The sequence below is a fragment of the Capricornis sumatraensis genome, chromosome 19 (assembly GCF_032405125.1).
Source record: "Capricornis sumatraensis isolate serow.1 chromosome 19, serow.2, whole genome shotgun sequence".
NCBI classification, from domain to species: domain Eukaryota; kingdom Metazoa; phylum Chordata; class Mammalia; order Artiodactyla; family Bovidae; genus Capricornis; species Capricornis sumatraensis.
The window spans coordinates 31,619,010-31,643,553 of record NC_091087.1 but is presented as its reverse complement, the minus strand read 5'-3'; the positions used below and the strand labels follow the sequence as shown (position 1 = coordinate 31,643,553).

The 24,544-nt window shown below is 40.7% G+C and overlaps 1 protein-coding gene across 1 annotated transcript in view; it reads left to right on the top strand.

Moving 5' to 3' along the window:
- Positions 1 to 211: 211 nt before the first annotated feature.
- Positions 212 to 24,544, top strand: part of ADAMTSL3 (ADAMTS like 3) — a 309,610-nt gene continuing 285,277 nt past the window's right edge. Inside the window, exons 1-2 of the mRNA XM_068990959.1 lie at positions 212 to 298; positions 800 to 919. Coding sequence (XP_068847060.1) covers positions 212 to 298; positions 800 to 919 — 207 coding nt within the window. The remainder of the gene's footprint in view (positions 299 to 799; positions 920 to 24,544) is intronic.

Here is a 24,544-nt window from a genome sequence, read left to right as displayed (position 1 = left end):
AATCAGCTATAGTTAAGTGTCTTCTCTTTTTTCCACACTAATGAATACTGAGGGGTGACAAGCTTTAATACAAGGAAGACTTTTTACTTTTTCTGATATTTCACATAGAGCTCCGTGGAACACTGCTAACACGTGTTGGGGTCTTCTTTTCTTTGTAGGGGCTGTGGCTTTAGCGTCCCTTCCTTTTCCTCCCAGGGCCACTTTAGGAACCATGTCCAGCAGACATATTCTGTACCCTAAACAGATAACTAACGAGAAGCTACTGTATAGCTCAGGGAATTCTGCTCAGTGTTCTATGGTGATTTAAATAAGAAGGAACTCAGAACAAGAGAGGATATATGCACTGCTGTTACAGGATGGAAAAGATAAGTGTGTTTCTTACTCCTTCACCAAACAATCACAACAGAAAAAAGTAGGTTGTTTCCCTGTCTTGGCTATTGTAAATAGGCACTTCCCCTTTCTTGGTGAAACCTTTCGTGGTTGGATTCTTATGGACTCACCCTTTTCAGAGACTGCCTATTCGGAGTCCTTTGTTATTGCTGTGTAATTGTTAAGTTGTGTCTGACCCTTTTGCAACTTCATGGACTATAGACTGCCAGGCTCCTCTGTCTATGGGATTTTCCAGGCAGGAATAATGGAGTTGGTTGCCATTTCCTTCTCCAAGGAATTTTCCTGAGCCAGGGATCTAGCCTGCATCTCCTGCATTGGCAGGCAGATTCTTTACCACTGAGCCACCAGGGAAGCCCACTGGGGGTCCTTACTGAGGCCTTATTTGTAACCAAGCAATCTTGCCTTTCAGACCACAGCAGAGAAGTCTCCTGGGGCCTACTTCCTTCCTGAGTTTGCACTTTCCCCTCAGGGGAGTTTTCTGGAGGACACCACCGGGGAGCAGTTCCTCACGTATCGCTATGACGACCAGGTAAGAGCCTCACTGGAGAGCCTATTTTTGGCTCTGCCATTTGCCAGTTGCAGGAAGCAGTTTCTCAAAAATAGCTTCAAAATCTTTCTATTTCCTCCTCAGCACAACTAGTACAATAGACCCGTGACATCAGGAAGAACCCTGAAACCCCGGGCTGCCCATGCTTTCGAGTAGCTTCCTGCTCAGGGTGTGGCTCCTGCTCTGGTTGTGGCATTGGCTTGAGAGACACGGTCTCTGATTTTCATTGGAAATATTTAAATATTAAGATAAATATTTAAATTTGTTCAATTTAGCTATTGCCAAATTCATCATGTGATTCTGAAATTATCTAAAAGTTCTGTTTTCTGATTAAGCTTTGCTTTCATTGCCCTCTGAGCTCTTATTTAATTTTTTTTGACCAGTACCAAAACTTACCTTTTTCAAGCCCATTTTCCAGAAAGGAAAACAGATGCCTGCCTCTGTGTGAGTGTGCTTGTGTGCACATGGGTGTGTGTTTAAATCATTGCACAAAACCCCACTGGAGAGCAAGACTTGAGCTTGGCTGAGATGCAGAGAGCAAAACTGCACCCTCGGTACTATGCCTTCTCATTCTCGATTTACTCTGATGCCTTGTTGTTATTGTTTAGTTGCTAAGTCAGGTCCGACTCTTTTGTGGCCCCTCGGACTGTAGTCCCCCAGGCTCCTCTGTCCATGGGGATTTCCCAGGCAAGAACGCTGGAGTGGGTTGCCATTTCCTTCTCCAGGGCATCTTTCCAACCCAGGGATTGAACCCCCATCTCCAGCACTGGCAGGTGGATTATTTACTACTGATCCACCTGGGAAGTCATTTTCATAATATAGACCTCAGTTAACGCTTTGGGCCTGGTTGCTAAGAGGGGCTAAACCATCAAGTTGCTTTCTGCCCTTTCTCCTGGATGGATTTTTAGAGGCTCTATGATTTGTTGTTGTTCAGTCACTAAATCGTGACTTACTCTTTGCAACCCCATGGACTGCAGCACACCTGGCTTCCCTGTCTTTCACTGTCTCCTGGAGTTTGCTGAAACTTACGTTCTGAGTCAGTGATGCCATCCAACCATCTCATCCTCTGTCGCCCTCTTCTTCTCCTGTCCCCAACCTTTCCCAACATCAGAGTCTTTCCTAGTGAGTCAGCTCTTCGTGTCAGGTGGCCAGAGTGTTGGAGCTTCAGCTATGATTTATGTCTCCTTTTAATCGAGAAATTAATGATTTAATAGGTTTTCATAGGAAAGCTTCAGAGAAACTAACTGAGGAGCCAGTAAAGGATAGAAGAGGATGTCTAGAAAATCACGAGCTTTGTGTTTTTTAATTAAAGAGTGGTTAATGCTTTCTCCAGCTTCTACAGATAAATTATATTTAATATCATAACAATATAAAAGCTATCTGAAGAGGAAAGTAAGCCCCTTCAGTCTTTCCAAAAAAGCCTAAGGCAGACCTTAAAAGCATGTGGCACACAGTGGAAATTCTGTCCTAGGACATAGTGTTCTGGAGGGCCCAGTGGATAGCCTGTGAAAACATTCTGTGTTGTTCCCACTGTGTTTCTTTTCACTGAAGGAACAAAGTCAAACTATAACAAGCCAATAATAGCACCTACCCTTTGCTATTAAAGGCAAAAAAAAAAAAAAAAAAAAGGCATTTTTTACCAAACTAGGTGTATCTGTTGAATGAATCTCAAGAATGTAATCAACTAGAGAATTGTTAACCTGTCGGCCCAAGCCTGGATCCTCTTTCCTCTTCATGCTGAGTTTGCAAACTGCACTGTAATATCAGAGAAAAGTTAGATAAAATATTCCTCAGTTTGAAAATTTCCCCCTTCGTGCAACATACCATCAAATGTGATGAAAAGTTAAGAACATGGACTTAGGAGTCACACTGCTTTGGGTTTGAATTTCAGTTCTGATATTTTACTTGCTGTGTGACTTTGGACAAGTTACTTCACTTCTCTGTGCCTTAGTTTTGTCATCTGTGAGATATATGATGGTATTGGTCAACCTCATGGAAATGTTTTAAGAATTAAAGGAGATAATTCAGGTAATTCCTATGTCTGTCTGCACAGGTTCTGATGCATAAAAGTACTTCATGTAGCTATTGTTATTGCTAGTAATATTATTTGTGAAGATTCAATTAGGAGAATCTTAGACACTCTCATGGAAAAGAAAAGGAAGATGCATACTCTCCATTCATATCAAGGGTCTGCACACAATATGTTAAATTCATTGTTTATTTAAGTATAACATACGTATAGTAAATGACATCCATATCTGAAGTGCAAAAGTTGACCAGTTTTTAAATATCTTTATGCAAGAACAGAATGGGAAAGACTAGAGATCACTTCAAGAAAATTAGAGATACCAAGGGAACATTTCATGCAAAGATGGGCTCGATAAAGGACAGAAATGGTATGGGCCTAACAGAAGCAGAAGATATTAAGAAGAGATGGCAAGAATACACAGAAGAACTGTACAAAAAAGATCTTCACAACCTGGATAATCACGATGGTGTGATCACTCACCTAGAGCCAGACATCCTGGAATGTGAAGTCAAGTGGGCCTTAGGAAGCATCACTATGAACAAAGCTAGTGGAGGTGATGGAATTCCAGTTGAGCTGTTTCAAATCCTGAAAGATGATGCTGTGAAAGTGCTGCACTCAATTTGCCAGCACATTTGGAAAACTCAGCAGTGGCCACAGGACTGGAAAAGGTCAGTTTTCATTCCAATCCCAAAGAAAGGCAATGCCAAAGAATGCTCAAACTACTGCACAATTGCACTCATCTCACACGCTAGTAAAGAAATGCTCAAAATTCTCCAAGCCAGGCTCTAGCAATACATGAACTGTGAACTTCCTGATGTTCAAGCTGGTTTTAGAAAAGGCAGAGGAACCAGAGATCAAATTGCCAACATCTGCTGGATCATGGAAAAAGCAAGAGAGTTCCAGAAAAACATGTTTTTCTGCTTTATTGACTATGCCAAAGCCTTTGACTGTGTGGATCACAAGAAACTGTGGAAAATTCTGAGAGAGATGGGAATACCAGACCACCTGACCTGCCTCTTAAGAAATCTGTATGTAGGCCAGGAAGCAACAGTTAGAACTGGACATGGAACAACAGATTGGTTCCAAATAGGAAAAGGAGTACGTCAAGGCTGTATATTGTCACCCTGCTTATTTAACTTATATGCAGAGTACATCATGAGAAACTCTGGACTGGAAGAAACACAAGCTGGAATCAAGATTGCCAGGAGAAATATCAATAACCTCAGATGTGCAGATGACACCACCCTTATGGCAAAAAGTGAAGAAGAACTAAAGAGCCTCTTGATGAAAGTAAAAGAGGAGAGTGAAAAAGTTGGCTTAAAGCTCAACATTCAGAAAACGAAGATCATGGCATCTGGTCCCATCACTTCATGGGAAATAGATGGGGAAACAGTAGAAACAGTGGCAGACTTTATTTTGGGGGGGGCTCCAAAATCACTGCAGATGGTGACTGCAGCCATGAAATTAAAAGACGCTTACTCCTTGGAAGAAAAGTTATGAGCAACCTAGACAGCATATTCAAAAGCAGAGACATTACTTTGCCAACAAAGGTCCATCTAGTCAAGGCTATGGTTTTTCCTGTGGTCATGTATGGATGTGAGAGTTGGACTGTGAAGAAGGCTGAGCACCAAAGAATTGATGCTTTTGAACTGTGGTGTTGGAGAAGACTCTTGAGAGTCCCTGGGACTGCAAGGAGATCCAACCAGTCCATTCTGAAGGAGATCAACCCTGGGATTTCTTTGGAAGGAATGATGCTAAAGTTGAAGCTCCAGTACTTTTGCCACCTCATGCGCAGAGTTGACTCATTGGAAAAGACTTTGATGCTGGGAGGGATTGGGGGCAGGAGAAGAAGGGATGACCGAGGATGAGATGGCTGGATGGCATCACCGACTCGATGGACGTGAGTCTGAGTGAACTCCGGGAGTTGGTGATGGACAGGGAGGCCTGGCGTGCTGCGATTCATGGGGTCACAAAGAGTCGGACAAGACTGAGCGACTGAGCTGAAATGAACTGAACTGGTGCCTGTGTAACTACCACCCAGATCCAGCAATTAAACATTCCACCACCCCAGGAAGCTCCATGGACCCCTTCCGTATCTCTCACCCAGGAAGTAATCACTAGTCTGACTTCTATCACTGTTATAGGTTCATTTTGGTTTTTATTTTTTCTGTTTTTTTTTTTAATTGGGATATAATTGCCTTACAATGTTGTGTTAGTTTATGGTGTACAGCAGTGAATCATCATATGTATACATGTGCATGCATGCTCAGTTGCTTCAGTCGTGTCCGACTCTTTGCGACCCCATGGACAATAGCCCACCAGACTCCTCTGTCCATGGCATTCTCCAGGCCAGAATACTGGAGTGGGTTGCCATGCCCTCCTCCAGGGGAGCTTCCTGACCCAGGGATTGAACCTGAGTCTCCTGCGTCTCTGGCATTGCAGGTGGATTCTTGACCGCTGAGCCACCAGGGAAGCGCTACATATACGTATACTCCCTCTTTTTTGGATTTCCTTCCCATTTAGGTCACTACGGAGCACTGAGTACAGTTCCCTGTGCTAAACAGTAGGTTCTCATTAGTTATCTATTTTATATGTAGTATCAATAGTATATGTATGTCAATCCCAATCTACCAGTTTATTTCACACTCCTCTTTTTCCCACTTAATGTCCATTTGTTTATTCTCCATGTCGCTGTCTCTATTCTTGCCCTGCAAAGAGGTTTATCTGTACCATCTTCCTAGATATATATGTTAATATAGAATATTTGTCTTTCTCTTTCTGACTTATAACTTCACTCCGTATAAGCGACTCTAGGTCCATCCACATCTTTACAAATGACCCGGTTTTGATGGGATCATACAGCACACACTCATCTGTGTCCAACTTCTTTCCCACATTATGGTATCTGAGAGATACAGCCAGGTTGCTGGATCCGATGTCTGTACCTTGTGTTCTCTGCAACCAACTGTCTCATCTCAGAGCAGGTGGCAGCATATTGTGTGGCAGGCAGCATCGCTCCTACACAGAAATCCCCAGGTTGCCTCTCAGAGGTTTTCAGGGCAGCCATCCCACTGTCCCAGCAGCCTGAAGCTAGAGTGACAAAGTGCTTATGCTGTGGAGGCTGCTGTCTGGTTCCTGAAGTTGTGGGTCAGGACTGGGTTCACCAGGAACTTCCACCTATCAAATACTCATTTGATAAAATGGGAAGTGGGCAGACAGTGTGAATACTTGTTGTCTTTGATGACCCTGTAGAACTTTTTAAAGTGTACTCGATTCTGGTGTATTTTCATGATGACCTTCAGGTTACTCTTCCAATATCCCCTGGATTAGATGTCTGGAAAACTAAGAGCCCCGAGGCTAGTAAAGCCCAGCTGTGATGTAGGCTGTGTTTAATGAGTCACCTAAAAGGCGCACTATGGGTTATAAGGGGACTGGGGCAGCTTCTAGTGAAGTAGGCCATCCTGAAGCCAACTGGTAGCCATGCATTTTGGTGCAGGCAGGACTAGTCAGGCAGCCTTTGTCTTGCTTCTGCCACTGATTGGCTTGTAATTTAACAAAGTCATTCAGCATCTTTGGACCTCAGAGTCCTCATTTTTTTAAAAAAGGAGTATTTTTGGCTGTGCTGGGTGTTTGTTGCTGTGCGGGCTTTTCTTTAGTTGCCATGAGCAGGGGCTGCTCTCTAGGTGCGGTACACAGCTTTCTCATTGTGGTGGCTTCTTGCTGCAGAGCACTGGGCTCTAGGGCTCTGGCCCAGCAGCTGTGGCGCGCGGGCTTAGCTGCCCTGTGGCATGTGGGATCTTCCTGAACCAGGGAAGGAACCCATGTCTCCTGCACTGGCAGGCGGATTCTTTACTATTGAGCCACTAGGAAAGCCCCCTCATTTGTTTTGAAAAACAAAGTGACTGTATTTCATGTTCCAGACTCCTTCCTGTCCTAAATAGTCTACTTTTCGAAACTACAGAAATATTCTACATTGCAGAGTGTTAATTGGATGATGGTGATGAGCAAGGCAGTCATGCCAGCAATGCAATGAACTATTACTTAGAGAGTCGTAGGATTTTGTAGCTGGTGGAGCCTTTTCTCAAATGCCACATTTCAAGAGTCAAGGAAACAGATGCTCTGAACATGCAAATGACTTACTCAAGGACACACAGATGTTTATGTGAAAAAAACTGAAACTTATATTCTAAACTTTAGGCTCTCCCACTCTGAGGTACACCCAGCTGCTTCTCTTGGAAGACTCATGTCAAAATTATCTCTTTTCCTAAAAATCCAAATTCCACTGTTACAGTGGGCTTCCCTGGTGGCTCAATCAGTAAAGAATTCACCTGCAATGAAGAAGACCTGAGTTTGATCCCTGGGTTGGGAAGATCCCCTGGAGAAAAAAATGACAACCTACTGCAGTATTCTTGCCTGGGAAATCCCATGGACAAAGGAGCCTGGTGGCCTAGAGTCCGTGTAGTTGTAAGAGTTGGACACCACTTAGCAGCTAAATCACCACCACTATACAGTGAATAGGGCTTTGGAGACCTTAGCAGATCCAAGGGAATAATTTCAAATTAATGAGCTGCCTCATGAGCTGATTCTTAACTCCTTGAGAATTTGGAATTAACTATTTGTTGTTCAGTTGCTGAGTCGTGTCTGACTCTTTGTAACCTCACGGACTGCAGCACGTCAGGCTTCCCTGTCCTTCACTGTCTCCTAGAGTTTGCTCAGACTGATGTCCATCAAGTCGGTGATGCCACCCCACCCATCTCATCCTCTCTCGCTCCCTTCTCCTCCTGCCCTCAATTTCCCCCAGAACCAGGGTCTTTTCCAGTGCGTTGGCTCTTGGCATCAGGTGGCCAAAGTATTGGAGCTTAATTAACCTAGGGTAAGTTTTAATGTAAGCTTATGGACATTTGGGAGAGAACCACCTGGATTTTGTGTTGCAGAGGCCCTTTTATATTTTGTTGGTTTTGTGGCTTCAAGGCATGTGGGATCTTAGCTTCCCACCAGGGATAGAACCTGAACCCCCTGCATTGGAAGCATGGAGTCCTAACCACCGGACAGCCAGAGAAGTCCCCTGCAGAGATCCTTTTATACTGTTTATACCCATCATCTCTTCTTCCCTGTCACCATCTGTCACTGACCGATCTGGTATTTATTTTGTCTCTTTCTGCCCACATTTAAGTGGATTCAAGATTTTTTTTCAAGTTAAAATCACTGTCACCTATGCTGTCATCTGCCACTGCTTTCAGTGACTACTTGATTTCCTAATTCTTATTTTCTGCTGCTGCTTTTTCCTCCTCCTTTAGCTCTTAACGTCAGACTTCTATCATCTCCTTCCTCCATACCCCCTCTTACCTTAGACAGCATTATTTTCAAAAATTCCATTCCCTTTCCTGAAGTCAAATTCAGAGTTTGATCATTCTACATCTGTAAAACTCTATGATTGTAAAATTCTCTGTTTGTCAAAAATCAGAATAACGTCATCTTTGGAGTCAAGTTAACTCTTTGCCTACTTGTATGATTTCTTGTCGCAAAATGCTACTTCAGTTTGTATTTTCTCTACTGTTTCCATCAGCAGAGAGGATGTGTGGCCCTGGAATTATAGATTGACAGAGTTGGAAGGAAGTTTAGGGATTCTGTTTTTTCAGGTGAGGAAGTGGAGCTTTGGAGAGGAACAGTGTCTTACCCAAGATCACACAGTAAAGAAGTAGCAAAGCCAAGTGTCTGTTTTTTGCCCTGCAGCTCAGTTAAGACATTTTTTACTTCTAATCTGTGGGAAGAAAAAGTATGAGAGCAATGTTTGAATGAATTTTTAATATGCATCGTAACAATAACATGTTAATAATGAACTCTTTGTGGAGTCTTCTTTCTAAACTTCTAAATGTCTTTTTTCTTCAATGATTATGAACAAACTGGATTTTCATTTTGCTTGTTTGAGTATTGATTTATGTATTCTTTCTAAGGACAAGAAATCTGTTTGCTGCAAGTCCATCTTTCTCAAAGTAACTTCTTCTGAACTTTTCATGAATATCTTGGCCGGGAGCTTCATTGTGGTTAAACTGTTGGCAGGCCTCAGAAATATCACTTGATGTTCCCAAGTTATTCCTATAATAGTTTTTAACTTGGGAAGTAAATACCAGCTTCTGAAGTTTCTCATGAAGGGAGATGGACACGACCCTTGTACCTATAGGACATTGCCAGTGTCTCTGGGGATCTAAATGGGAAGCTCACATGTTCTCTGCATAGGAGAGTTTTCTTTGTTGTTTCTGGCCTGTGTGTATAATGTTTTTAAGCAGCGAGCCATTTGAGTTTGAATAGTTCATTCCTTTGTTAGTGAGTAATCTTGGTCAAATGTAGTTAGGCTCCTTCAGTATTCCAAAGAATTAGACCACGAGCTTGCTTTCTCATTAGATCAATGCTAGAAGACAGGAACACATTAATTGGAATGACTTGTACTTGATTCCTAATTCAGGCACATTGCAGATACATGAATACTGCACATGTAGCCATACATGCTGCTCTGATTCACTTTGGTATATGTGCACTCTGAATTTCATTATCGTGGAGTTTTTTGCACATCAGCTCATTCTCAAGCATTAAAGAGAAAGATTGGTTAATGAAGAGTCAGTTGAGCTTTTGAACCATGCAGACATTTTCCTCGTCTAATGCTGTCTTCTTTGACTCATTTTTGGGGTACTGGGTAATTTTTCAAATTACGTTCATCAGGTGAGTTAAATGGTAGATACAAGACGTTGAAGTTCCAAACAGTTTCCAGTGCAGCCCTTGCTGCCTGTGCCCAGATTTCTCTTCTCTCTGAGGTCTGACCTGTCCCTGCCCAGGATGTACTAGGTCTTCAAGCACTTTGAGACTAGGTTACTTCTAATTGCTCTACTGTGTCACCCTCAGTCCTTGGATGTCCACTGCCTCTTGGACTACCAAAATATCATAAGTAGCCATATAAGATTAATAATAAAACAAGGTAGTGTGTGATGAATACAAAATAAATTATAAAGGCAACAACATAGTGGAATGGGAAAACACACTGGAAGTCAGGAGATCTGAATTCTATCCAAATTCTGATACTCATCAGACCTATGACCTTGAACAAGTCGCTTAAATCAGTAGCCTACAAAGTACTGCCTACAGGTCAAAACCTGCCCCACTCTTAAGTTTTTGTAAATAAAACTCTATTGGCACACTCACACAAAAGCCATTGGGCCTCTCTTCTTTGCTACAAATATAAGTTTCTTTTAAATGAATGTCAGGGTTCACAATCTACTGTGGTCTCTTCTGCTTCAGGCATAACAATGTGAGTCGATTTTAGTGGTGTCTGCTGTCTTGGACCAAGGCAGGGCCAGGAAGCTGGCCTTTCGGGCTTGCTATGAGGATGGGGAGTAAGTGGCAGGTAGAAGACTGGATGCGGCAGGATGGAAGCATGTTATCTCTTTCTCTTGTCAAGGAGGAAGCACAGAGATGGAGAGAGCTATAAGGCAAAGGTGAGTGGATTCACTGGCTGGGTGAGAGAGCCATGTCAGGCCAGAAAAGACTTTGCTGACTCTATGCAAGCTGAAGTTGGAAGGGCTAGATGTCCAGGCAATAGTGGAATTTATACCCTATCATGAGGGATTTTAAGCATTATGTTTTGATTGGCTGATTTGGAGTTTGGAAATGTTGTTTTTGGTTGGGCAAGTCCTGGCCTACAGCACAAAAGTACAGGCATGGCTTGCAAAGAGGTTCTTGGGGGGCTAAGGCTCTGGGAGGTTTGGGTCATTCCGCGGATGCTTTTGCCTGCTCGTGCTTGAGGCTGTATCACTCTGGACAGTATTTCTTGGATGTGGACTTTGGGTAGCAGAGGCCTCTTGAGGGCTGTTCAGGTGGTACGCGGGTGGTTCTGGCACCGTGGATGCCCGAAATCAGCTGGAAAAGTACCTTGAAAGTGTCCGCAGAGACTTCCCTGGTGGTCCAGCGGCTAAGACTCCATGTTGTCAACGCAGGGGACATGGGGTACTGGTTAGGGAACTAAGATCCCACATGCCACAACTAAGACCCAGCACAGCCAAATAAAGAATTCATAAATATCTTTAAAAGTGTCTCTAGTGTTATTTTCTATCTAACCTTTTATGATACTTTTAATATAAAAGTATCTCATGTCCACTTTCGTAGGGTGACCAACTGTCCCAGTTTTCTTGGGGCTGAAATCATCCAGGTAAACTGGGACAGGTGGTCACTCAGCTTTCCAACCTGGACATTTCTGTTGGGCTGAAGTTAGCAGTTGAGATCAGTGGACCTGAGGTTAAGGTGCTGCTGGCTACTGTGCTTGGTGGGTCATTCCAAGAGCCAGTGGGGAACAAGAGTGTAGCTGTTAGGGGTGTCCCATCTGGACATTCTCTTGGCATTGTCTTCCAATAAATTTCCAGGCCTGGGTTTTTTGAGAGAGTAACATGGAAGCATATACCATGTGTAAAATAGATAACCATTGGGAATTCACTGTATGACTCGGGGAACTCAAACCAGGGTTCTATAACAACCTATATGGGTGGGAATGGGTGGGAGGTGGGAGGGAAGTTAAAGGTGGAGGGGACACATGTATACCTATGGCTGACTCATGTTGATGTATGGCAGAGGGCAGTACCAGATTGTGAAGCAATTTTCCTTTGATTAAAAATAAATAAGTTTGGGAAAAAAAGCCAAAACCTAAAAAAAAAATTTATTTATTTAGCTGTGTCAAGTCTTAGTTGTGTCTCTCAGGCTCAGTAGTTGCTGCACATGGGCTTAGTTGCCCTGTGGCACAAAACGGATTTTAGTTCCTTGACTAGGGATCCAACCCCCGTCCTCTGCATTGGCAGGTGGATTCTTAACCCCTGGACCACCAGGGAAGTCTAGGCCTGGATTTATTAATGAAGCTTTTGTGTGTCCATTCATGTGGCTCTTCTCCATCTGTGACTTTATACAAATTGTCCCAGTTGCTTAGAACATCCTCCTCTGCTTCCTCCCCTCTCCCAAAATCCTTGTTCATCGATGTCGGTTTGATCTCTGGGTTGGGAAGATCTCCTTGAGTAGGAAATGGCACTCATTCCAGTATTCTTGCCTGGAGAATCCCATGGACAGAGGAGCCTGGCAGGCTACCGTCCACGGGGCCACAAAGAGTGGGTGAGCAAACACACACACAGTGTCAAAGAAATCAAGATGTAGTCAGTATTAAGTATTCTGGTTTCACAGAAGATTGAATTATGAAAATAAATTTCAGAAACTTAGTAACAGAGGAAGAGGACAGGGTATAAAATTGATGAGAAGAAGATGGTAGCTATGTTATACAGATCTCAGAGAGCTAACCTATTAATATATACTCACAAATGGCAGAAGAGATTGAGTGGAAGGGAAGAAGTTAAATAAATGCTATAAGTCACTTTTGATTTACTAAAAGATTTTGTGAAGAAAATCCACAGATATTGCTAATATATGTGTTAATTATATTGCATTCTGATTTTTTTAAAAAAAGTGAGAAGCAGCATCTTAGAATTTAGGAAATGCAGATGTAGAAAAATTAGCATATTGAGATGAATGTAGCCCAAGTTCTCTGAATCTAAATAAATCAAATAAACATTAAGACAGGATGTTTTTAAGACAAAAAGTATAAACTCTTGGACATTTAAAAATATTCTCCTAAAGCAATTATTGGCCAAAGAGGACATGAGAAATATAATTACACACTTTGTAGGAAATAACCAAAAAGAGAATACTGTATCAAAAAATCATAATTAACTACAATTTATACTGAGAGGTAAACTTATAGTCTCAAATACTTTCAGTAAATGTACACATTTACTATATTCAACATGTGGTATAGAACAGTCAGTTAACTATTTAGAGAAAGTTAATTTAAAGTCTTTTCCATATGCCAAAATAAATTCCATATGGATTGAAGAGTTAAATAAAAATTAAACCATAAAAATATAATAAGACTGTAAAAGTAAATGTTTCTCAAATTTCTAGTGGAGAAACTTAGAATGAATGGAAAATAGAGTGTATTGGTAGGTTTGACTATTAGGAAGGCTTAAAAATGAGTATTTACTGAAAATCATTCAAATGAAAAGTTAAAGGAAAATAACATATACAAATTATGGTAAAATACTGTGTAAAATACTTTGTAAGAAAAAGTAAAGAAAATAGTAAAGGAAAATAATTTATTCCTCTAAAAGGAAAGCAAAAAACCTGTTAACTCATGTGGAAAAACCCCATTTTACTTGTAATCAATAAAATGTAAATCCAAGCAATGACCACATAGCATCCCCCCAACTTTACTTTAAAAAAGGAACAATATGAAAACCGCGTGCTGGCCGTTGTGACACAAAAAGTCAGGCCATGTGATGCTGCTGCTGCTGCTGCTAAGTCACTTCAGTCGTGTCCGACTCTGTGTGACCCCAGAGACGGCAGCCCACCAGGCTCCCCCTTCCTGGGATTCTCCAGGCAAGAACACTGGAGTGGGCTGCCATTGCCTTCTCCATATGTGATGCTAGTGAATAATAATACGTGCAATGCTTTTGATAAGCAGTTTTGTCATCTTTATTCGGAGCCTTAAAAATATGTTTACTTTTAGCCAACTTATGTCTTTTCTGGGAATTAGTCAAGGGAATATTTTAAGGTTTTTTTTTTTAAGTTTTATGCAAAATTACATTGATCTCATCATTATTCATAATATGTGACAACCAGGAACAATTTGAATATTAAACCATAAGGAAATGGTTGGATAAATTATGGGATTTCTAACATGGACTATTACAAAATTTTTATTATATGTGCACTTTCAAAATAACATGGGAAACATTAACATTATATCCATAGATTGTAAGATTGGGTCACAAAATCATAGAAGTCTCCAATTTTTTTCATATGTTGACAGAAAGAAAAACACCAAGAAATACCCCAAGCTGTTAACAGTGGTTATCTTTGGACTGCAGAATTATGGATGTTTAAAATTTTCTTTTAAGTATATTCTCTAGGCTTTCTACAGATGACTGTACAATACTTTGATCATTAAGACATGATAAATATTCTTTCTAAATAGTGAGGAAGGGTCACTCAGGGGGAGTGGCTAACAATACTGGGATACTTTGAAGGGTGGGGCAGTTTTAATAAATGGAAAAGATTAGGGAATGAATATACTCAAGACTCACACTGAATAAGTGACCACCAAGTTCTATGCCTCGTGGATCATTTCTTTTCTTGTCTTTCTTTGAAGAACTTCACTAATAAGGCACCTTTACTTTTGTCTTTTATGGAGAAACTTTATTTTCTTATGGAAACCTTTTCCTTTTTTCTGCTTTATAGAGCACAGATGTCTGCAGGATTCAGCCTTGGGAGATGTTTATGTGCAGGTGTTCAATTTCCCCTACATAAACCCACACACATACTGTAACGTGAACATGAATATTTATTTATTGATACAAATGCTAATCAATAAAGTGTTAGTTTGAAACAGTAATTTGCATTACACCTTAAAGTTGTTCATGTTAAATCATTTAATAGAATAATTTTGTGATGAAAAGGGTATTAAAAATTGAGGTTGGATATGTTTGACCTTGGGAAGAGGACCTTCTGGAAATGTTCCCTTGCAATAATGCTCAAAATCTGAGAACTTGCACTCTGGTTTGGGAAAGATTTCCTTGAAAGTAAAACCCATCACTTTGGGTGACCCATCAACTTGAAAACAATCAGCAACATAAATACAAAAGGGAACAGGGGCACCGTTTGGCTGTCAGATGTCCCTCCCTCCACCCCTCAGCTGAGCCATAACATGCTTAGATTAATCTTTCAGATTATGTCAGCAATGGAAACTCACCATAAAAAATTCAAAAATACTGTACTTCTCTGGATCTCACATTGAAAAAGACCACCCAGGACTAGGCTTTTTGCATTAATTTCAGAGGGACAGAATTGTCAAAGATCAGGCAATCTAGAGGTGTGGTAGCTGACCTGTAGGTCCTAAATCTTTTCTTTACAAGATGGATAACACCATGGATATTCAGTTGGCCGAAAAGTTTGTCTGGGTTTTTCTGTAACATTTTGTGGAAAAACCTGAATGAACTCTTTGGCCAACCCAATAAAACTGACATTAAAAATCTGATGTTTAAAAATGATATGGAACATTTTAGAAGGTGCTAGGTCACTTATGGGTACTGATTACCCAGAGAAGGCGCTAGTGATAAGACCAGGAGCATTGGTCACCTCTCTTGTCTTAAATGTGCTGTGTTCAGTTGCTCAGTTGTGTCCGACTCTTTGCAACCCTATGGACTGTAGCCTGCCAGGCTCCTCTGTCCATGGGATTCTCCAGGCAAGAATACTGGAGTGGGCTGGCATTTCCTTCTCCAGAGGATCTTCCCAACCCAGAAATAGAACCTGCATCTCTTGCATCTCCTGTGTTGGCAGGTAGATTCTTTACGACTGAGTCACCTGGGAAGGAGGTTCCAAACTGATGCCCAACTGATTGTCCAGGTGGGAACTCCAGGAATAAAGCTGGCAGAGCTGAATCTGAAATGCCATCCACAGCCTGGAGTGTTGAACAGAGAGGACTGGGGCTGGGTCACTCTGTGTGGCAAAGGGGCAAGAATTGGGGCAGAATGTGGGGTGGAGATTGGGGTTTGAGAGACCATAGCTCAGTTTCACAACAAAGCCAAAACCATCCTTGAGGACTCAAAGGCTTAGTGCTTGGGAGCAGTTAGCTTTTTATTTATTTATTTTTAAAATTTGTATTATTGAAGTATAAATGTTTTACAATGTTGTGTTAGTTTCTGCTGTACAACAAAGTGAAATCAGCGATGTATATACATATATTCCCTCTCTATTGAGCCTCCCTCCCACCCCCCATCCCACCCCTCTACTGCTACTGCTAAGTCGCTTCAGTCGTGTCCGACTCTGTGCAACCCCATAGATGGCAGCCCACCAGGCTCCCCCGTCCCTGGGATTCTCTAGGCAAGAACACTGGAGTGGGTTGCCATTTCCTTCTCCAATGCATGAAAGTGAAAAGTGAAAGTGAAGTCACTCAGTCGTATCCGACTCTTAGCGACCCATGGACTGCAGCCCACCAGGCTCCTCCACCCACGGGATTCTCCAGGCAAGAGCACTGGAGTGGGGCACCATTGCCTTGGAGCTGAGCTCCCTGTGTTATGCCGCAGGTTCCAATCGCTATTTATTTTACACATGGTAGTGTATCTATGTCATGTTCCCTGAAATGATGCTGAACATCACGAAGTTGTCAAGCTTATTTTCTAGGTCCCTAATTTAAAGACTTCAATGTATGCTTTCCATTTTAAAAGAGTTAAGCTAAAAATGCGACTCTGGAGGGCATCCTTCTTTATCTGGAAAATTACTCATTTCCGTAACAGTGTCAGACAAATGAGTCATCTCTGTATATTTCATCTATCTAACAGATGCTTCCTTTATCAGATCAGAACATACGTGTAAAAGTGGAAATTAAAGAAACGTGTTGGGATCCATGTTCTTCCTTCAAAATGGATTTTCTAAGAAAACTCTATTCTGTTTGAAAAATGGGCAATAATATATACCAAGGTTGTAGCTTTTATCCTCAATAGTAAGTATAAATTACAGGAAATGCTGTAGAACTATATTAGAAGCTATGTAAACAATGTTCAGCTCTCTTTTAACCAGTTGATCATATTCCAGAAAGCTGTTATTTTTTTTCCATTGGCATTTCATGGAGTTTATTGAATTTTCCTCATTTGTGCTAGGTTATCTTCCTACTTCTTAAATCAGATTGGATTTTCATCAGATCATCATGCATTCCTGTTTATCTTTCTTTGTGTGAAAGGGGTATGTTTCTTTAGAAACAGCCAGCTTAGGATACAGTGTTTCTCTGGATGCAATTGCTGTCAAACTGCAGTGAGCCCAGGTAATGGATATTGTCATACACGACATTTGGTTCATTAGAGTCTGTCAAAATGGGTTGGGTAAGTTATGGCCCTTGGAAAGAGCACAATACTGCATTGTGTTGGAGAAACACACGTTTAAGGCATTCCTGAACTGGCATTTATTATGACCTGCCACAGTATTTCCATTGTCAGCATTTCATTAAATTTGACCGTCTGGGTGTAATCACAAGAATGTAATGGGAAAGGTAATGTGAAATGTCTCCTTAAACCCTGCTAAACAAAAATGAACTACATCTTTTACTCAGTCCAGCAAATTGATCACCTATGATACAGCAGCTCTTGGTGATAGAACGAGTAACAAGACAGTTTCTGTTTTCAACTAGCTTGCAGCCCAGCAGGACAGACGAACGGTCAAAACTGATCCTGATGCGATGCTGGGCTGAAGGTGTTGATGGAAAGCAGAGAATTAGAGGGGAATATTTTCTTCCTGGGGGTGAGGAACTTGGGTGTCTACACATTAGGTACTGACCTTGATGGGAAGAAACTGTGAGTCACAGCTTCTCAGTGTGATTGGAATTCTGGGCTGGTGCTAAGTTCATTGTCCTTTGGTGTTTTTGTGGGCTGCACACATATGCATGGGATTTAATGTCATTTTAACTCACCAGAGAAAGTTTGTGGGTCTAAAGGTTTGGAAAATAACTCGCTCTGCAATAAGCTACATTTTAGCTCAAATCTTTCAAATGATTATGCCATACTTGCTCTGCTTTGTCTGAAGGAAGCTGTCTCCCTGTCTGGAGACAATGGTGTTGAGTAAATTTACAGGGGGATGACTTTATTTAAAAAAAAAATCTCCTCTAGTTTGTTGACAGCACTCATGCTTCATAAAACAGGGTGCATGATCCTGAATTTCATATGAATAAAATTTATTAATTTTTATGTCTACTTTGAATGCTTTAGATCATTTATTTGGCTTACTGCCCAGTAAAAGCAGGAAAGTGACTCGGACATCAACCACAAAACGGCCCAGGGACCCCTTCTCACTGGATAGACATCTGGAATGGTATATGAGGAACAGACATTGCAGACATACATTTAATTAAAGGTTGGTGTTCCGACCGGAGGAAAGTGTGGTGAGCCTCCTAGCATAAAGGGAATGGTGTCTCTGAGACAAACGTTGTTAATATTTTTTGTTTTATAATAATGCTTTACAGCTTGAAAGAGTGTAACTATAAAATATAGACTATGAACTCAAAACAATATTAAGTCCAAATAGTAATTTTTAATGGCAGCAATTTATGATGCATCTGTGTGGGTTCTTTCAAGTGAAAAAAGTCTTCAACACATATTTTACAGTTTTCAGGAAAAAAAAAAAGAATTCTCCTTTGAGTTTTTGTGATCTGATTGATTATAGCAATAGTAAGGATTTATTGGGGCTTCCCAGGTGGCTCAGTGATAAAGAACACCAATGCAGGAGAAGCAGTTTCGATCCCTGGGTCGGGAAGATCCCCTGGAGGAGAAAATGATTGGTAACCCACTCCAGTATTCTTGCCTGGGAAATCTCCTGGACAGAGGAGCCTGGTCGGCTGCCATTCACAGGGTTCCAAAGAGTTGGACATGACTTAGTGACTGAGCAGGAGCACACAAAGAATTATTGAGTCACCTATTATGCTAATTTGGATTTGTAGACATTATTCTGTAATTAATGACATTGGCAAGAATCATAACCTAAAAAATAGCATTCTGTTAATTAAATTATTTTTCATCCTCAAGCTGTCTCTAAGTTGGTGTGGGCAAAACAAGATCAGAGCTAGGAAAGCTGGGGATGGGAGTCCAGGTTCCCTGGGCATGGAGATGCTCATATAGTAGTTCCTTGATCAAATTACTACAACTCTTGAGCATCACAACACCTGTGTGCCTGTTTTGTGACAAGTTGCCTCTGCTCACTTATATGTGCCAGCTCAGGTATAGGTGTAGCCATTTCTGGGAGGAACAGATGCTCAGTAAATAGACTCATGATTTATAGATATGAACACACCAAGGTACAAAGGAGTTAGAACATTTCTCTTCTAAACTATGTAAGCACAAATCGTTGCTGGAGCTAAGGAGAAAAGATTCTCCTTTTCAGATCCCAGAGAGCATCAAGGGCAGCCTGGATAATTCTTATCTCACCTAGTGAATGATGGCTGCAGGTGGTAGAAATATCTTTTCTCCAACTTCTCCTCTGCTGGTAGGGAGGGAAAAGAGATGCCACGTTTGATAATGAAACTCTGATATGAAGTCCTCCAGCTTTTCTTTGAATGTCTCCAGAAAGTGGGGAGCCTTTACTCCCCTGGTTTTCTAATGTGTATTTTCTGAGCTTCACCCATAATTATGTATATCTAGTGGAGAGTAAAACTGTATCAGTTCTGATGAGATGGATGAAACTGGAGCCGATTATACAGAGTGAAGTAAGCCAGAAAGAAAAACACCAATACAGTATACTAACACATATATATGGAATTTAGAAAGATGGCAATGACGACCCTGTATGCAAGACAGGAAAAAAGACACAGCTGTGTATAACGGACTTTTGGACTCAGAGGGAGAGGGAGAGGGTGGGATGATTTTGGAGAATGGCATTCTATCATGTATACTATCATGTAAGAATTGAATCGCCAGTCTATGTCTGACGCAGGATACAGCATGCTTGGGGTTGGTGCATGGGGATGACCCAGAGAGATGTTATGGGGAGGGAGGTGGGAGGGGGGTTCATGTTAGGGAACACATGTAAGAATTAAAGATTAAAAAAAAAAAACAAAGTGTTAAAAAAAATAAAATAAAATTGTCTTACTTAAAAAAAAACAAAAAAACAAACAAAAAAAAAACTGTATCAGGCAGCCTCACTATGCAAATATTGCAGAATAAGAGTTTTTAATTAAAAAATAAATATATCTAATTTTAAACAAGGCAGCCTATAAAGAGATACAAAATCTAATATGAAATAACCCAGCAGTAGGTGACAAAGAAAAGACAAGTATAGGGGCATATGTTATAGCCAAAATAAGGCTAAAATAAAATATGTTATAGCCAGGAATAAGACTAAAATAGAAATGCACACCAGGACATGCATACTACAGGATAAGAGGGGGTACATATTTAAATCTGAGCTTTCTAGAAGCCAGTTTGGAGGCATAAACCCAGCCAACTTAGAAGGGTAAACCCAATCAGTTACCTAATTTGTGGGGACCATAAGATAATAACCTAAGTGTTTCTCAGAAGCAAAAATATATTCCTTACTTTAAGATGGAAAAAGCTACTGATTTTATTTTAAAAAGCAGGCTTTAGTCCACAAAGATGGAGATGTTTGGTTTTGAAAATGAAACAGTCCAGTGCTGGGATTCCTTAACCTGCTTACCAGATTCATATGAATGATGATGTTCCAGAAGCTTCTCCCATTAAAAATCTTTTTATAAGATTTATAAAGACACTTCTGGGGTCAATGAAAAATTTTTCATAAACTAAAACATATGTATGATTTTTGCATCTCAGTAGCCTAAATGCTTGTTTGTAGGTATTTTGCTATTGAGCAATGTCTATCAAAGTGAAAAGTGTGAGTCCCTCAGTCATGTCTGACTCTTTGAGACCTTATAAACTGTAGCCCATCAGGCTCCTCCGTCCATGGGATTTCCCAGGCAAAAGTACTGGAGTGGGTTGCCATTTCCTTCTCCAGGGGATCTTCCCTACCTAGGGATTGAACCGGGGTCTTCTGCATCACAGGCAGATTCTTTACAGTCTGAGCCACCAGGAAGCCCAGCATTTGTCAAACCAGCTACCAAAGAACTCTCAGTAAATTAACTGGGTTTGAGATATTCACAATCTGCTGGCAATAAGAAGGAATCCGCACCTTTAAGACATGCAGTAGAATTTGAAGGAGTCTTTGCCTAGACAGAAGTTACCAATAAGGTTTGCAAGTGCCTCAGTTCCTTTGGGGCATGCTCAGTCACTAAGTCATGTCCGACTTTTTGCGACCCCATGGACTGTAGCCCGACAGGTTCTTCTGTCCATGGGATTATCCAAAGAAGAATACTGGAGTGGGTTGGCATTTCCTTCTCCAGAGGATCTTCCTGACCCAGGGATCAAACCCTTGTCTTCTGCTTGGCAGGTGAATTCTTTACCACTGTGCCACCTGGAAAGCCCACAGTCTCTTTTACTTTGATCTAATTACTGGGCAGAAGGGATATGGGGAAGCTATGCATATTGTGCAAACAAGGGAGAATATTCCCTTTTGACTTGATCTACAATAGGCATCATAAGGACAGGAAGAAAAAAATTGACTACCCTTTATACTGCTAAGGCACAAATGAGCAGTATTCTCAAAAATTTCCCTCAGATTTATCTGACATGTCATATTCTGTAATAATCTAGAGTCCACAATAGGGGAAAGCAGTCCTTCCATTCTTTAGCAATCCTGCTGGGATTATATTGGATTTTCTATTAGTCCTGGCATTGAGGTCCTCCCAGTGATTATCTGTACCTAAGATGTAGAATAGCTAATGATCAGATAGATAGTTATATTTTAAAAATTAGACCCCATATAAAAGCAGTACTGAAAGAAAGGTTTTGGTCTCAAAAGCAGGGAAGATTTAAAATGAAAATAACATATGCTCAACTCAAAAAGTGTAAAAGGTGATGTCAACATAACACAAAGGAAGTAAAGATAAGAAAAAAAATAATAAAATAGAAGAGTAACATCCAAAAAACAATATACTTCATCAATATAGCTAAAAACACTTCCTTTAAGAAAACCAGTAGAATACACTGACTTTTGACAAGTCTGACTAAGAAACACCCTCTTCCAACAACACAAGAGAAGACTACACATGGACATCACCTGATGGTCAACACCAAAATCAGACTGATTATATTCTTTGCAGCCATAAATGGAGAAGCTCTATACTGTCAGCAAAAACAAGACCAGGAGCTGACTGTGGCTCAGACCATGAACTCCTTATTGCCAAATTCAGACTTAAATTGAAGAAAGTGGAGAAAACCACTAAACCATTCAGGTATGACCTAAATCAAATCCCTTATGATTATGCAGTGGAAGTGAGAAATAGATTTAAGGGACTAGACCTAATAGACAAGAGTGCCTGATGAACTATGGATGGAGGTTCGTGACATTGTACAGGAGACAGGGATCAAGACCATCTCCAAGAAAAAGACATGCAAAAGAGCAAAATGGCTGTCTGAGGAGGGCTTACAAATAGCTGTGGAAAGAAGAGAAGCAAAAGGCAAAGGAGGAAAGGAAAGATATACCCATTCGAATGCAAAGTTCCAAAAAATATCAAAGAGAGATAAGAAAGCCTTCCTCAGTGATCAATGCAAAGAAATAGAGGAAAACAACAGAACGGGAAAGACTAGAGATCTCTTTAAGAAAATTAGAGATACCAAGGGAACATTTCATGCAAAGATGGGCTCAATAAAGGACAGAAATGGTAGGGACCTTACAGAAGAAGAAGATATTAAGAAGAGGTGGCAAGAATACACAGAAGAACTGTATAAAAAAGATCTCCATGACCCAGATAATCATGATGGTGTGATCACTCACCTAGAGCCAGACATCCTGGAATGTGAAGTCAAGTGGGCCTTAGGAAGCATCACTACGAACAAAGCTAGTGGAGCTGATGGAATTCCAGTTGAGCTATTTCAAATCCTGAAAGATGATGCTGTGAAAGTGTTACACTCATTATGACAGCAAATATGGAAAACTCAGCAGTGGCCACAGGACTGGAAAAGGTCAGTTTTCATTCCAATCCCAAAGAAAGGCAATGCCAAAGAATGCTCAAACTACCGCACTATTGCACTCATCTCACATGCTAGTAAAGTAATGCTCAAAATTCTCCAAGCCAGGCTTCAGCAATACATGAACCGTGAACTTCCTGATGTTCAGGCTGGTTTTAAAAAAGGCAGAGGAACCAGAGGTAAAATTGCCAACATCTGCTGGATCATGGAAAAAGCAAGAGAGTTCCAGAAAAGTATCTATTTCTGCTTTATTGACTATGCCAAAGCCTTTGACTGTGTGGATTACAATAAACTGTGCAAAATTCTAAAAGAGATGGGAATACCAGACTACCTGACCTGCCTCTTGAGAAACCTGTATACAGGTCAGGGAGCAACAGTTAGAACTGGACATGGAACAACAGACTGGTTCCAGATCAGGAAAGGAGTACGTCAAAGCTGTATATTGTCACCCTGCTTATTTAACTTATATGCAGAGTACATCATGAGAAATGCTGGGCTGGAAGAAGCACAAGCTGGAATCAAGACTGCCAGGAGAAATATCAATAACCTCAGATATGCAGATGACACCACCCTTATGGCAGAAAGTGAAGAAGAACTAAAAAGCCTCTTGATGAAAGTGAAAGAGAGTGAAAAAGTTGGCTTAAAGCTCAACATTCAGAAAACTAAGATCATGTCATCCAGTCCCATCATTTCATGGCAGATAGATGGGGAAGCAGTGGAAACAGTGGCTGACTTTATTTTTCTGGGCTCCAAAATCACTGCAGATGGTGATTGCAGCCATGAAATTAAAAGACACTTACTCCTTGGAAGGAAAGTTATGACCAACCTAGACAGCATATTCAAAAGCAGAGACATTACTTTGTCAACAAAGGTCCGTCTAGTCAAGGCTATTATTTTTTCAGTAGTCATGTATGGATGTGAGGGCTGGACTATAAAAAAAGCTGAGCACTGAAGAATTGATGCTTTTGAACTGTGGTGTTGGGGAAGAGTCTTGAGAGTCCCTTGGACTGCAAGGAGATCCAACCAGTCCATTCTAAAGGAAATCAGTCCTGAATATTCATTGGAAGGACTGATGTTAAAGCTGAAACTCCAATATTTTGGCCACCTGATGCAAAGAGCTCACTCACTTGAAAAGAGCCAATGTTGGGAAAGATTGAGGGCAGGAGGAGAAGGGGATGACAGACGATGATGTTTGGGTGGCGTCATCGACTCGATGGACATGGGTTTGGGTGGACTCCGGGAGTGGAGACGGACAGGGAGGCCTGTTGTGCTGCGGTTCATGGGGTTGCAAAGAGTCAGACATGACTGAGTGACTGAACTGAACTGATTAAGGAATAAAGAAGACAGAAATAATCAGAAACAGAGTGACAGCTATAGAAAGGATTATGAATCACGAGCAGTTACAGTGTGTAATTTTATAATAAAATGGAAAAATTGAATACAGTGGATAATTGTAAAATAAAACTTAAACTCCTAAAATAAAAAAAGGAAGCATAAATAGAGCAATATCCATTGGAAAAGTTGAAGCAGCCAGTTTCTGTTAATTAGAAAATCATCAATGTATTTTTCTATATGAATTCTAACAATCATTTAAGGGGACATGTATGTCCTATGTAACATAAACTATTCTATAGTGTAGAAAGAGATGGAAAGCTTTTTAAAAGACTAGTATAATACTGACATATCAAAGAAAGCATAGAGAAGAAAATTATACTTCAATTTCATGAACCAAAGTCTAAAATCCTAAATATTATTCAATGAAATCCAGGAAGTTTTTTTTTTTTTAAGTTAATAGGTCATGACCAAATGTGGTTTTCCTAGGAATGAAAAAATAGTTTATACTTCAGTCATTATTAGATGAAAAATTTAGTCATTAAAAAAAACTTTAGAATTGTCTCAAAATTTGTCATGAAGGCATGT